Source organism: Neolamprologus multifasciatus, chromosome 12, assembly GCF_963576455.1.
Source record: "Neolamprologus multifasciatus chromosome 12, fNeoMul1.2, whole genome shotgun sequence".
In the NCBI taxonomy this organism is placed as follows: Eukaryota; Metazoa; Chordata; class Actinopteri; order Cichliformes; family Cichlidae; genus Neolamprologus; species Neolamprologus multifasciatus.
Genome location: NC_140450.1, coordinates 13,771,322 through 13,786,019, shown reverse-complemented (window position 1 = coordinate 13,786,019; position 14,698 = coordinate 13,771,322). Strand labels below are relative to the sequence as shown.

Below are 14,698 nucleotides of genomic sequence, written 5' to 3'. Positions count from 1 at the left end.
CTCCTAGCAACCCCAGCCTGCAGCACATTTGGAGCATGAGTCAAGCAGCAGACGAAGTAGGAGCTTCTGCGCACATTAACAAGCTCTCAAGAAGATACTGCACAGGTACATTTGTGTTATCCTTTTAAAAACAAACTTAAGATGGAATCTGGAATAAATGTGTTTTTCTGGAGATGCTTGATCCATATAGAGAGTAGAATACTGCATGGATGTTCTTAGGTAGGTAAACCAACATTAAGCAAAAAAAAAAAAAAGGCACCTGGAAAGTAAAAGAGGCTGTCATGAGCTTTGATATTGACAGAAAACATAACATAGAAGATGCTTACTTTTGTCTGTCTTTTCCTTCATTACAGGTAACCACTCCATGGCTGCACCCTGACACTATCATCTGTTCATCCCCTCTGCCCCAGCCTCCCCCCTCTTATCCAGCTCCTCTCCCCTCCTCCTCACCCTGTGGCCTATTTATACCCTGGAGACTCGAAGCAGTCTATTAAAGCCCACGGACCTGTTCAGAAAAAGACTCCAGTAATCCTAAATTCCCCGTTTATCTCATCTCCGTGCTCGTCACCTTTTCCTGAACATCCGTAAGTGAGGAAAACTAAAATATCAACAAGTGCTTTAGCCTTCAGATTATAAGCTGCAAGGACAGTTTAAGCTACAGCAGATTTTTGGAAATTCTGGATGAAGCATGAGCTTGGACCCGCTGATTAGCAGTCTTCCAAGTTAAACCATGCTTATTGGCTCACTTGTCTATGTGACTTTGGTAGATTTCGACAAGAACACTAAAGGACTTACCTTCTAAATGGAAAAGGATCACACATTCAAAGGTAAGTCAAGGCTTCTGTCGCATGCAAATTTGCTTTATCGGTTTTCATATCGAATCCATCATAGTACAGCAGAACCAGGATAGTAGGCTATATGCATAAATTCAAAATTGATGCTATCGTGCATACGTTTCGCGTTCTTATTTCACGTCACGCAGATTATGTCTGCAATAATATTATTGCTGTTGTGAACATATTGTAAAAGTGTGGAACAAAACAGTCTCACAGCATCTGCTAATAAAAATAGAGCACATATTGAAGTGGGCATCACATTTATGATATATTACATGTATTTTTAGTTTTAGGAATGGAGACACATTATAGTTATCATAATAGTTTAATCTGCATTTAAAAAATTACTTTGAAGGTGATTCTGTTAAGAAAAACGGGGTATTCAAAATGTATTGAGAAAAATGTATTTTTTAAAAACGACTTTTTTTTTTTCATATTCTGTATCCAGTCTTGCATCAATTCCTGCTATGAACTAAGCCCAGACCGCCTTGTGTGTCACCTGCAGGATGACTGCAGTCTACCCCTCTGAGAGTAGCCCAGAAGGGGCTGAAGCTGGGAGTCAGACAGCAGGCTCTAAGGGGTCAGGAGCAGGAGGAACCACTGGGACCAGCTCAGTAACTGGGGTCAAGAGCGAGTCTCATGGAGACTCGGTCCGAGGTTCCATTGGAAGCACGGTGGCCTCTACTAGTAGCAGCCAAAGGAACGCCCGCTGGAGCCGGCAGGACAGCTCTGACATAAACACAGATGATGAGGGAGCCACCGTCCGCCGCCTCACTCCCCTGGAAAGGCTGAACCTGGATATGTGCCAGGATGAAAGGTATGGTGATTGTAAGTTACTTGTTATATTTTTCATTGTGGGTTTTTTCTTCTTTTTTTTTAACTTGCCAAATTGTGAAAATTGGTGTTAAATGCTTTATTATCTAAACTGGTGGCAGGTTGGTCCGTGAGCTAACAGTGGGCAGAAGAATCGGCTTCTACAAAATTCATGGAGAGCTCGGGTGTGGAAATTTCTCCCATGTTAAGCTGGGAATTCATGCTCTCACCAAAGGTAAACCCCACTGTGAAACGAATGACTTGTAGCAATATTTACAGACAGCGTCACATAAAAACATTGTCTAAACACATTGGAATAAAAAAAAAAGACGCATAAGCTTCCTTTTATTACGGTGGCTTCTTATTAGACTCAATAAGTTGGGTGATAACCTGTTTCCATTAATGGGCTGCAACACTACCAAATGTGTGCTTATAGCAATTTACTAACATGGCGATTTGTGCCTGGCCAAGGGGCTGATTCAGCCACAAAGAGACAGACTGTCTGCTGCCCTTGAACAGATGGATTGATTAGAGATCTCCAGTTTCCTTAGCGACGGCTAAAATTGCTGCATGCCTCATCAAAGGCTACAACGACAGAGGAAAATTAGTGTAGCTTTGTTTGTCTGTCTGTGTGTGTGTTTGTGTGCGTGTTCATGCATGGGTTTTTTTTTTTTTACCATTTAAGGTTTGTGCGTTTTACTCTGTGGCTGGCTCTGGTTCTGTGTGTGTGTGCGCGCAATGTTTAGGTCAGTGGTGTCATTTAGTCAAAACACAAAATGAGCTGCAGTGCATTTTAAATGCTCCTATTGAAAGCTATGTCGCAGCTGAAAGAGAGTCTTATGCCAGCCTTAATAATGCATACTGTAGCACAATTAGATATCTCAACACCATTTTGCCACTTAAGAACTTTTCTGTATTCAGTTACCTGAGGTCTACTTTATGCATCTCTATGAATCATTTAACGGAACACAGCCAAGATATCAGTTTTTCAAAATTCAGAGTGCATTTGATCATTGTAAACCTGCATTTATTTATTCATTTTTAAATTTGAATTTTGATTTTTAACATTGCAGCTAATGTAGCACTCTATTCCAGTCTTTTTTTTTTTTTTTTAACCCTTTGCCATCCTTGGTGTGAGCCTACATATCTACTGAGACTTGGAGTAATTTATGACTGTCTAAGAAAATAAATCATATGACCCTCCCTGGAAGAATATAATCATGAAAATTTAGTTCAGGATCAGCAAAACTTTCATCTCAGTTATCCAGACAAGAGTGTTTGAGCTGCTAAGTGGAATCAGGCCTACATTGTCTATCATCAGTCTACAAAAGATTTATGTAACAACTAATTTAAAATTTATTATTCCTGTGTTGAGATGTATTATGTGTACAGCAATCAGTGACCAAATGTCTCCTTTTGCATCACTAGACAAAGTGGCCATAAAGATCTTAGATAAGACCAAGCTGGATCAGAAGACCCAGCGGCTGCTGTCTAGGGAGATCTCTAGCATGGAAAAACTACACCATCCCAACATCATACGCCTCTATGAGGTATTTTGGACTTTCAAGTGTCTTTCTAATGCCATTATGCTTTTTTGATCATTAAATCTATCTGACATCAAGTACTTTTCTGCTAATGTATTCTAACATATGTACTTGCACTGTATGTGTTTAGGTGGTGGAGACTTTGTCACGTTTGCACCTAGTGATGGAGTACGCAGGCGGAGGGGAGCTCTACACCAAGATTACTACAGAAGGAAAGCTTTCTGACACTGACAGCAAGTTTGTCTTTGCTCAGATTCTTTCTGCTGTTAAACACATGGTCAGTGCATTTACGTTTATATTAAAATTGTCTGATAATATAAAATCTTGATAGTCATATAACTTTGACATCTATAGTGCTGCCTGTTCTCTGCTGCTATGGTGACCTGAATAAGCCAGTGTGTTCATCTAATCCTCTAACCTATTAAATGTCATATGACAATTTCTGTCAGTGCTGAATGTTTGCACAATAGCTGTGTAATGATTCATTACTTGTAACCAGCACTTTCACTCTTTTCATGTGCACCGCATTTAGATCTTAGTCATTCATTCTCTCTCCATCTGCGGGTTGTCAAAGAATAAAAATAGATGAAAAAAAATATTGCATTGTAATATTTCACTAGAATATTTAATATGTGGAAGAGCAGTTCACATGCTGACACAGATCGACGGAACTATAGTTGCAGCTGCCATAACTAATTCCTACAAGACAAAATAATTAATAAAAATAATTAATAAAGATCTGTTCTTGATATCAGGATGATATCAGGATTCAAGAAGTAACAAGGAGCAAAACACGTTTTTTAATTCGAGATAGACACGATGCTTCTGCTGCTGTTTTCACTGTGTCAGGTTACATGAACAGAGGTGGCAAAAGTACAGACTTTCTTTACTTAAGTAGAAGTACAGATAACAACGAACACTCAGTCCTTCCTCTACAGTTAGATTTTCGATTCTCATATAATATGATCTTCTTTTTGTTCTCCCACAGCATGAAAATAACATCATTCACCGTGACCTGAAGGCAGAAAATGTCTTCTACACCAACGGCTCTTGCGTGAAGGTGGGGGACTTTGGATTCAGCACACTGAGCCGCCGCGATGAGACACTCAACACATTCTGTGGCTCTCCGCCATACGCTGCGCCTGAACTCTTTAGGGATGAGCATTATGTTGGCATCTATGTAGACATCTGGGCCCTAGGGGTGATGTTGTTTTTTATGGTGACAGGCACAATGCCATTCAGGGCGGACACTGTGGCCAAACTAAAGCGGTGCATCATGGATGGGGCCTACGTCATTCCCTCTTGGGTGCCAGATGCATGCCAGAGGCTAACCAGGGGAATCCTCCAACCCATACCAACTGACCGCTGTACAGTGGAGCAGATGATGGGCTGCGAGTGGTTGCTCCCTGTGGACCTCCCACACGCCATGGAACCCTTTAAACTGGACCCATCCTACCTCGCAGAGAGTGATCCATCAGATCTCACAGAGGAAGAGATGGAGATCAAGTCTTCGCTGGAGGCACTGGGAATCACCTTGGAGCACATCCTGAACAACCAGGGCAAAGACTGCAGGAGCTCCATCACTGGTGTCTATCGGATTCTGCTACACCGTTTTCACAAGAGACGGGTTGTCGAAAGCATTCCTGTGGTAAAACAGGCAGTCAGACCCACAGCAACAAGTAAAAAAGAACGACTAAAAGTGTACCGCAGTTTACGGCAGACATCTAAACTCTGTGCAATTCTGTGACAAAATTCTTTGCTCCGGAAATTTGATTAAGTTATGGACTTGGATGCATGGATTTATTACAAATAAAAAATTAAAACAAGAATATTTTCAGTCCAGTAGTATAAATTGAAATTATGGTATATAACCCCACTCAAGTCCTAAAATTGGTCTTTTCTTATGTCTCTGTAGCTATGTTGCTGCTGTCATCGTCTGTTTTTTTCTTGCAGGGACAGGAAATCTCAAGGAATTTGAAATGTTCTGAAATTTCATTTATCCAAGTCAGCATAGCAATGATTAGATGGCATGCAGAACTTATTATTTGGGTCATGCAGGCCATATATTTCTAAATCACACTTGGCCTATGCTTAGTTGTGTTGTAACAACAAGCCCTATGAGAATCACTGTAGCTTATTTTTTATGAAGAGACATAAATCCACAATATTTTGTTGAAAAAGTGGCGAAACATGCAGTATCTACACAAAATGTGTTTATGTCTTAAATGTTTAATTGCACTTCTCCTCGATGCCTTAGTTTTTTTTTCATCTTTTTATGAAATCAGACAGCCTGGTTTCATTGTACTCCTTAATGCTTGTGATGAGATAGTAAGTAGAGATTTTACATCTTATATAATACGTCTCTATGAGATGTCCCTGCTCTTAGACTGGCTGACCTCGGTATTTTCCCTGTGGCCTGAAAAAATCCACTAGATGACATTAAGCTATGAAGACCAACTAACAGTTAGTAGTTCACATGGCAAAATAAAATTTCAGTTTTGAGTGAAACGATTCTGGTAAGAGTTTGAATCTTTTTGTCTTTTTATGATTCCATGTCCATGCAAATGTGCTGAATGAAATAAATGTAAAACTAAAAATGCTGCTTCGTCTTCTTAATGTTATAATTATTTAATGCTTATGTCTCTCTCTCTCTCTCTCTCTCTCTCTCTCTCTCTCTCTCTCTCTCTCTCTCTCTCTCTCTCTCTCTCTCTCTCTCTCTCTCTCTCTCTCTCTCTCTCTCTCTCTGTGTGTGTGTGTGTGTGTCTGTGTTTTATAGCTGTAAATTCAAACAGACATTATACGCAGTGAATTCATATCATTATAAAATAAGTTGCTAACATGCATTGTTGGCTAATTAGTTTGTATTTAATTTATAATTATATATTTTTACCTTTTTAAACCTATTTATTATTTGTTATGTATTTGTATTTATTTTTAACACCGAATTTTACATTTACCAGATTTATTTATTTATAGATTTTTTTTATTTATTTTTCTATATGATAATTCCAGGTATATTTATAACATGATCCGTACATTTGCTTAAAGAAAGCAGTGCAATTATCGCGTACCGGAGATACAAAACTAACTCTATTTCCCAGAAACACCAAAGAAGACCACGTACTCATTTCCGCCTTTACGTGATGACGCAATTTTTGCCTCGTTGGAAGGTGGTTTTAGTAGGAAGCGGTCTGACGTTATACAGCGGCAGCTGAAAAAACACGAGTAGAGTAACCAAAAGACACTCGGACGCACTCACTCGAATGGTATTTCGTCTCTTGCCATCAAACGGTAAGGAAATTAATGCAAATCTTACCAGTTGTTGATGTTTCCCTGTGTTTAATGATACAGGGGACCACGCCCTCAGCAGAAAAAGATTATAACAGTATTATAAGGCTAATGTTAATGCTAGACCGGAATGCTGCTGATTCCTCGATGTTGGCCTAAGAAGACGTTTCCTGCCTTTTGACGATGATTACACTTTTGAGCTTCTTAAATTCATAAGCAAAAAAAAAATAAAAAATCACCTACGCAAACTTCTAGCTTAACTAAGTCATTTAGTTCATGTATAAAATGGCTAATATAAATATCAAAAAATTATTAGTAGTATTATTTATATTATTGAATACCAGCACCCTGAATTCGGCGCACAGCCATTTTCAAAACCTCGGGAAACAGTGCAGCGTTCAAACAGTCGTTTCAGGATATAGGATAAACTAAAAATTATGCATCTTATTTATTTTGACACTTGATATTGCATTGAGACCCCGCGACAAAGGCATGGGGGGCGGGGCTTACTATAGGATGAGGTCATGATAAAACCGTGGCGCTGATGCAATAAGAGGCTACTATACGTGTTATCGGCCCCTTGTCAGGGAACTACATCTGCTTTTCATATACTTACACGGCGGACATGCATTCAATACAACTATGCACCTGCAGTCTCCGCGTGGAGGCTAAGACAAAGTACAGAGCAGCATCCAGTGGATGTTTACTGGACCATGCAATGGTCCGGTGCAATGTACCAGCGCTGATGTATCAGGCGCACTTTGACCTGTTATAAAAATCGTAGTATTTTGTTGGGTACCAGCACTTTTACACAGAAATCAGGGAAGGGAAGTAATGATATGAACTTTAATAAGCAGGCTAAGTCACGTGGCTACAAAACCCCAACAACAGAGAGATTCATGGGTCATTTAAAAACGGTTTGATCCATTAGAAAACATAATAATTCAATTGTAGAATTAATTGAGCCTCAATTTAAAATCATTTTAGGATCATAAAAGAAATTCCAGTAGACTTATAAAATCCTATAGAATTTTATCCTATTAAAGCCAACCATCCATACTCCCTTCTTCTGCTTATCCAGTTCAGTAGTGAGGTTGGGGTACACACTTGACAGGCTGCCAATCTGTCACAGGGCTAACACATAACCATTCACACCTGTGGCCTATTTAGAACCAGTTAACCTAACCCAAACTCCTAACAAGGTGATCGCACAGCTGAACTGTAATACACTCTATAAACTTTGTCGTAAAATTGCTGTTCTCAATATTCCAGACAGTGATGTTATACTTCTGTTTTAGCAGCATAACTTCTATATACATTAAAATGTTATTATTACCAGATATTAAATATGCTATCCTCTGTATTTTGTTGTTTATCTGCAGATGTCAATGGCAGAAGATCTTCCGGACATGGATGGAGCAGACCTGTTTGGACTGCTGTTCCATGATGGAGAGAATGGATCCACTGAGCCCTTCTTTCCTGATGGGAATGGGCTCATTGAGTCATGGCTGTCTGAACAAGATGTAAGAGGAAGTTAATGTTGTTATTGAAATTGGTTAGATGGCGGTTTAATGCATTATCTGAAGTAAGTAGGTGCTAAAATGAGTCATGCTTTGGAAGCAGTAATATAAACATCTTTGAGTCTTAATACCAGATGTACTGCATGGTAATACGGCTTCTTAAAGCCTAACAGTCTTATGTATGTGTGTGTGTTTTCTTTAGAATTTAACACACCTTTGTCTCCCAGATGCTGCCAGATATGGATACTGAAGATTTTCTATCCAGCTTGTTAGATGGAGAGGACAACACGGAGACCATCTCTCCCTCCCATTCTCCACTGGGCAGCGACAGTGGCATTTCAGACGACAGCAGCTCCGGGGCTGGAAATAACAACCATGTTGGATGCCCCAGTCCTCATAGCAGTGATAGTGATGTTGTGCCCAGTCCCAGCTATTCCCAACCGAGCCCGGTGCACTCCGACCTTGCCGTGACATATTCAGAGGCACAAACAGAAAGCTTTGAGGCCTTAACAGTCCAAGCAGATCACTGCTACTCTCTGCTGCAGAGCGGAGGGAGGGATATGGACGTGCTGCAGAGTGTGAGGGCAGAGAAGCCAGATACAGATGTCTTCATTGATCTGGGTATTTATCATTTATTGAAGAACTACTGAAACTTTAACATTTTATTTTATCTTAGAATTTCAAATCTCTTAAAAGGATCATGAGATGTGGTCTGTGTGGAATTTGTGGGGGATGGAAGTAGTGAGATGAATAGTCTTCCTCTCATAGATGACCTTGTGACTGAGGCGATGGAGGAGGATGTCAGCAGTGAGCTGCCTTGCACTTTGGCCATAGAGGACTCGGTACAAGATACAACAGAGTCCATCAAAGAAGACCAGGTCAGTTTCTTTTCCTATTCTTATACCAGACCAGAAGACCAAAGAGACTGTATTTGATGTTTTCAGTGATGTTTGACACGTGTTGTTAACGAGATAAGAACACACAAAATTTCTAAAAGAAAAACTTTGTATTTCCCTTCTTTAGTTCCAGTTTAAAGAGATTGTGCTCACTGAGGAGGAGAAGCGGCTTTTGGCAAAAGAAGGAGTAACCATTCCCCAACACATGCCCCTCACTAAGGTAATTTTCACGTCACGTGTTTTTGATATCTCTTTAGTCACATACTTACTTTGTTGGGTGAATATTAAATTGGTCTTTTCTGTGGCACAGCTGCTCAAAGCTGTTTTATACACATTGTCATCTGTCTTGTGAACGTGGTGATTGAAAGCCTGCTCTGCTCTGCGTAACAGGCAGAGGAAAGGACTTTGAAGAGGATCAGAAGGAAGATCCGCAACAAGCAGTCTGCTCAGGAGAGCCGCAAGAAGAAGAAGGTGTATGTTGATGGACTGGAAAACAGGTGAGATACAGATGATAAATCAAAATCTTTAATATGATCTTTAATATATATTATTATTATTATATAGTCACTGACTCTAAGGATGTGGCTACATTGTTTTGTAATCAGTTTCAGAATATCTTAATTATCTAAATATTTTGACTGATTACGGTGGAACCCCGACTTACGAATACCCCATTTAACGAAAAATTCAAGTTACGAAGGCACTTAACGGCAATATTTCTGCCCGTGTTACGGCAAAATGCCCACGTAACGAAATCTGCTGGCTCTGATTGACTGAGCCCAGAATGCCCACAATGCTTTCCGAATCATGTGACAATCCCTTGGCTTTTGTACTTGCGCTTCGCTCTTCCACTTGAACGACGTATTGTTGTTGCAGTTAGCAATTAGCCTATAGCCTATTGTTCACTCATAAGGCGCGATGGGTGCTTCGACTTCCGAAAATTTTCGACTTACGAAAGACCCTCGGGAACGAATTCATTTCGTAAGTCGGAGTTCCACTGTATTTCATTTTAAGCTCTCTTGTTTTAAACTTCAAGATTTTTATCAATATATTGATTCGTTTATGGCAGGACTGGATGGTATTATTGATAACGGTAGACAAGGACTTGTTTTTGTTCTTGGTGGTGTTCTTGGCCAGATAAAATCATGGTCAATAAATTCTCTAATTGACTAAAATCAAATTAGCAGAGAAGAAATGATTTTTAATATAGAGCAAACACTTGTGTGTCTGATTCTTGATAAATACTAAATGATGAATTGATTTCTGTCACAGGGTGGCGATCTGCACTGCACACAACCTGGAACTACAGAAGAAAGTCCAAATGCTTCAGAAACAGAACATGTAAGAAGCCATTTCTTTGCTTCTGGGTTTTTACATAGTCGGGTCAAGCTTCTGAATCAGTTACATTGAACACGTCCTCTTGTTTTTGTTTTGTTTTTTTAAATAAACAGGTCGTTGATTGAACAACTGAGAAAACTTCAGGCTATAGTGAAGATGTCAACCATGAAGGCCAGCACAACCAGCACTTGTGTTATGGTAAATTTGCTTTTTTTTTTCTCAGTGTGAAGGTCTTTGTCACTCTCTGCTATTTTTCTCACTTTTTCATTGGACTTTCAGGTTTTCCTGCTCTCCTTCTGTCTGATTATCTTCCCATCAGTCAATCCGTTTGGTGGAAACACCCAAACAAAGGAGCTCTACACGCCCTCCTCAAGTGAGTTGTATATAAATATCAAGTCTGTCTTTCATTGTATTTCAGCTAACCTTGCTGTACCTTAAGATATGCATGCTTTAGTTAATAAGATAGCTGATTTCACAAATGAAATTTCCGGCAGTGTTGCCTAACCTTTGTAAACTATCTTTTCAATCATGACTAACAGTCGTCTCCAGGAGCCTGCGATCACTGCCAGCTGAAAGCACAGATGCCGTATTCTCCTCTGAGGCCAAAGAAGGTTTGTTAGTTCACCAAGTAGAGGTGGATAATGTTGAAGCCATCTTTGCGGGCAGTCAGAAGAATCACACTCCTGACTATGAGAGGGTGGAACAACCTGATTCAGAAACGGGCGTCAACAGCAACTCTTCGGCAGACTTCCCGACTCCTGCTCAGGCAGCAGAGATGAAGCAGGGGCCAGCCGGGGCATTACAGGAAGGATCCATCAATGGTGTAGTGGCGTCTGCTGTCGCATATAATGCAAAAGCTTCCAAGGACGCCTGGATAGACCGGAATCCTCCGTCTGTCATATTACAGCAGCACCGCTCTGATGAGATGTAGTAAGGACATGTTGTTCAGTATAACCAGCAGAGGGAGCTGTATTCCTAATGATTTGGGTGCCAGAGGGAACATTAATATTAAAAAAAGGGAGAAGGGAATAATGCAGTTATTCTTCCAGATATAAGATCCATCTTTTCGTCCATGCTTTTCCCTTCTGAAAGTCTTCTACTAGTTACTTTATTTGCACTTTGTTCTTGTTTCCCTTCTCCAGCGGTCAAAAGAAACTGGGGAGATATTTTCATATTTCAAAAGGACATTGCAGAGATTAAACAAATGCCTGCATTACTAGAGGGCACATGCTACTGAGTTAGCACTGAGAGCTGTCAAATTATCGTACAACATGTTGAGCTTTGCCAAAATTTGTGCATTTATTCACCAGCACAGGAATAATTAAAGTGAATGGGCAGTAGATTACTTAAAGACAGACATGAATTGATGGCCCGACTGTCACTAAATCTTGAGTGAGTTTATCTGAAAATGTCCAGCAGATCTCAGTGCTAACATATGCTGCTTATCAGTGACTTCCCAAAAATCATACTTATCATAGCCATAGTAAATTATTATGAAAAGTAGTGTAGTCGTTTGTGCTGCAAACTAGTCAGCAACGTTTATGAAGTAGTAGAAGATAGAGTGCTTGATTCTCATGAAGCTTGATCACCGTGGTTGTTTGACCACAGTAATGCTTAAGCCATTGCAGGACATTTGGCCATTTTAAAGACTTGTAAAGTTTGTCATTATCTCCCTTGTAACAAGGGTATCCATGCTCCTTTTAATTTGTGAATGCTTTGTTTTTATGTTGTACAGTAAAGCAACGCAAAATGTGATAAAAGAACCTGAATCCTGGACTTAACCGTTGTTGGCTAACCAACTCTGCCCCTGCGATCTTCTCTTTTATAACTTCGCTGCACAATTCTTACCTTCGTAACCTTGTCTGGAATACCTTAGCACACGATGAGCAGAATGAGGGGTTTGACTTATTTGCTCAGCAAACTTGCAGTAAATATTGCTCCAAAATGTTATGACCTGTTTTATCAGTGATGCATTTTTTATTTTTGTGTATTTTTTCTTTGTTACTGTTGGTATTGTAAATGGTATCGAGGCTACTTTTTGTTATACTTGACAGGCAATGAGATTTTAAATGTTAATCACTTTGAACAAAAAGCACTGGCATTTGGTGTAGTCCAAGAATGACATGTAAATATAAAAAAAAAGTGATTGTAGCTCTTTATGTACATTTGAACACTTTATGTATAAGACATGTCTGAACAACTATAATAAACTTTTTATATGTCAGAGTAAATCATCATCCATGTCGTTGATGCAGAGATGCAGATGTGAAAAAGAAAGTATACTTTCTGAAGTCTAAGGATTTATGTCTCGGGACATCAAAAATGCAGAAAATGGATGAAAAGATAACTATGGGAAATAAGAGGGTAGGTAGCAGCCAAGTGCTGCTAATTGCACGCAATTGATTGACTGATCACGAGCAAGTTTGACCACTTGAGGTCAACCAGGTGTGTTTTAACACAATATCAAAGAAGAAAACCAAAAGCAATGATCTTAGAGGAGCAACTTCTGCTGCCTCTGCTGAAAGCCTCTTCTCTAAGAAACAACATGGCAAGACAGCCAGGGGTAATGATTTGGATACAACCACAGAACCAGTCACCTTTAAGTCACTGAGTTGGCCGTGAACTCTTTTGTATACTGAAGTATAGAGACAAATCTGAGGCCACCTGACTGACAGCTAGAGCTTGGATGAAACTGGGTCATGCAAAAGAATAATAGTCCCAAGCACAACAGCAAATCTACAAAAGAATGGCTGAAAAAGAAAAAAGGATAAAGGTGTTGCAAATCAGATCCAACTACAATGACGTGGTTGAACCTAAAGCGCAAAAAATGCCTGCAAATCTCAGCAAACTGAAGCAATGTTTGTGAAGAAGATTGGGCTTAAATTCGACCACATTGATGTCAGAGGCTGACACAGAAAACAGTTATGTAAAGTCATTGCAACTAAAAATACTGAATCATACGTTGTATGTAGATTTTGCACACACACACACACACACACACACACACACACACACAGTTAAACAGCATAATAAGACATGTGTTGTTTGTCTGAGGAAGGATTTAAATATTTTTAGAAACTGGTAAGCACCAGACGATTTTTTTAATGTCCTGATAGTAAGACTAAGACGTAAACAAGGGTTGTGAAAAATAGCCTGCTACCAATTCTAGTCAACCCACTTACAGGAGATGGATTTATTTTATATTCTCCACTCACTTTTCTACCTATCCAACTTTTCTGCAGGTGTGCTGTGCAATTTTGTAGCCACATTGGCAGAGAAACGAGGACTTACAATCTCACAACTCTCACTGGAATTGTTTGACACACCTTTTAACATAGTCAGGTGTTTTCCTCGAGATCACATGAGAGATATTTCTAATGTATTCTCCAGTGGGGTTTTCACAGGCACTCTGGAATTCCCCCTATTATATAACCTCATCCAAATCTTCTGACCTGTTTATTGTTTGTCTTAACAGACCACTTTATTGATTTATATGTGAGTAAAATGTGAATTTATGCATGTAATCCTGTTCTAACTTTATATTATGTAAATTTACCTTTTATTATTTCTTTCTTTTTTTCACTTGCAAATCTCTTGTTTTTGTATCCCCTTGCTATTCCTGCTCCATGACTGGAAAACAGTATTTGTCTGACCTCAGCTGTGTGGAGGGTAACAGCACAGAGACTGGTTGGTGACTCACCATTGTAAGGCTGGAATCATGAGTCATGTGGCTTATTCAACATGTTGAGACAAGTTGTTTAAAGGACACGCCAGCAGGTGGAGGTGTAAATCCAGATTTGTGACACAAAGCCCTCTGTTTACTGCGGGCCAAGTTTGTTTTCATCAGTTGACTGTGTAGGCTAGATTAGGTTAAAGGTCATTCCGTTATCGTGTAGCCATCTTTTTTGCGTCCAAACAAATGTCAGCTTGGCTTATTATTTGACTCACCATTTAACATGAAACAGATCATGAAAACAACCTTTAACAGAGCGCGTTATTCCTGTAATTAGGCCCATTTGTGGGCACGTCTCACTTGTTAAGAAGATATTAGACCTCTTAGATAGATAGGAGAAGTTGTGAAGTTGTGAGGTTTTTGGTAATTCATTCACATTCAGTGCTCATTAACTGCTCACACGTGGACAAGTTCAGACAACAACCCAGTTACAAGCACGGCCTCGCTGTGGTCGCAACATCTGTCGGAAAAAAGGGACTGATGATGAATGTAAACACGTGCTTATCCCACCGATAAGATAAACTGACCGGAAAAGGCGCCTGGCTGCGACGCGTGGCGCTTTTTTGGGAAGGGCCCGTGCGCATCTGTCGGGCATCTGCCGCAGGGCACTGAATAGATCTGGGTAATAAAACACGCAGGACGCACACACATACTGATCCACATAGCCCAGCGCCATGGAAAGTCCGGTGACAGGTGGAGGGATGTAGTGATGTTGTGTGGCGGAGCTGCA

General features: G+C 40.0%; 2 protein-coding genes across 5 annotated transcripts; both read left to right on the top strand.

Annotated features, from left to right (window-relative positions):
• On the top strand, window positions 1-5,958 carry nim1ka (NIM1 serine/threonine protein kinase a). 4 transcript variants are annotated; one of them, XM_085181577.1, is made up of 8 exons: window positions 1-105; window positions 354-525; window positions 768-827; window positions 1,342-1,653; window positions 1,772-1,884; window positions 3,078-3,199; window positions 3,324-3,470; window positions 4,182-5,958. In XM_085181577.1, exons 4-8 carry the CDS (start codon window positions 1,343-1,345, stop codon window positions 4,938-4,940), a joined length of 1,452 nt encoding a protein of 483 aa, XP_085037703.1. In that variant the 5' UTR covers window positions 1-105; window positions 354-525; window positions 768-827; window position 1,342; the 3' UTR covers window positions 4,941-5,958. The 4 variants fall into 4 exon arrangements, with proteins under 4 accessions (XP_085037703.1, XP_085037704.1, XP_085037705.1 ...); XM_085181578.1 differs by having other exon boundaries at window positions 354-584; XM_085181579.1 differs by lacking the exon at window positions 354-525.
• Window positions 5,959-6,357: 399 nt separating this feature from the next.
• On the top strand, window positions 6,358-12,466 carry creb3l3l (cAMP responsive element binding protein 3-like 3 like). Its single transcript, XM_085181575.1, has 10 exons — window positions 6,358-6,484; window positions 7,864-8,004; window positions 8,229-8,622; window positions 8,770-8,879; window positions 9,025-9,117; window positions 9,288-9,394; window positions 10,170-10,238; window positions 10,349-10,433; window positions 10,515-10,608; window positions 10,775-12,466. Exons 2-10 carry the CDS (start codon window positions 7,864-7,866, stop codon window positions 11,164-11,166), a joined length of 1,485 nt encoding a protein of 494 aa, XP_085037701.1. The 5' UTR covers window positions 6,358-6,484; the 3' UTR covers window positions 11,167-12,466.
• The last annotated feature ends 2,232 nt before the right edge of the window (window positions 12,467-14,698 follow it).

What these genes read in the sequence shown, in the direction of transcription:
- creb3l3l (XM_085181575.1), top strand. Translation starts at nt 7,864, where the DNA reads ATGTCAATGGCAGAAGATCTTCCGGACATGGATGGAGCAGACCTGTTT. An exon ending in AGTCCATCAAAGAAGACCAG is followed by an intron (nt 8,880 to 9,024) that starts GTCAGTTTCTTT and finishes TCCCTTCTTTAG; the next exon opens with TTCCAGTTTAAAGAGATTGT. An exon ending in CAACCAGCACTTGTGTTATG is followed by an intron (nt 10,434 to 10,514) that starts GTAAATTTGCTT and finishes TTGGACTTTCAG; the next exon opens with GTTTTCCTGCTCTCCTTCTG.
- nim1ka (XM_085181579.1), top strand. Translation starts at nt 1,343, where the DNA reads ATGACTGCAGTCTACCCCTCTGAGAGTAGCCCAGAAGGGGCTGAAGCT. An exon ending in GATATGTGCCAGGATGAAAG is followed by an intron (nt 1,654 to 1,771) that starts GTATGGTGATTG and finishes AACTGGTGGCAG; the next exon opens with GTTGGTCCGTGAGCTAACAG. An exon ending in AATTCATGCTCTCACCAAAG is followed by an intron (nt 1,885 to 3,077) that starts GTAAACCCCACT and finishes TTGCATCACTAG; the next exon opens with ACAAAGTGGCCATAAAGATC.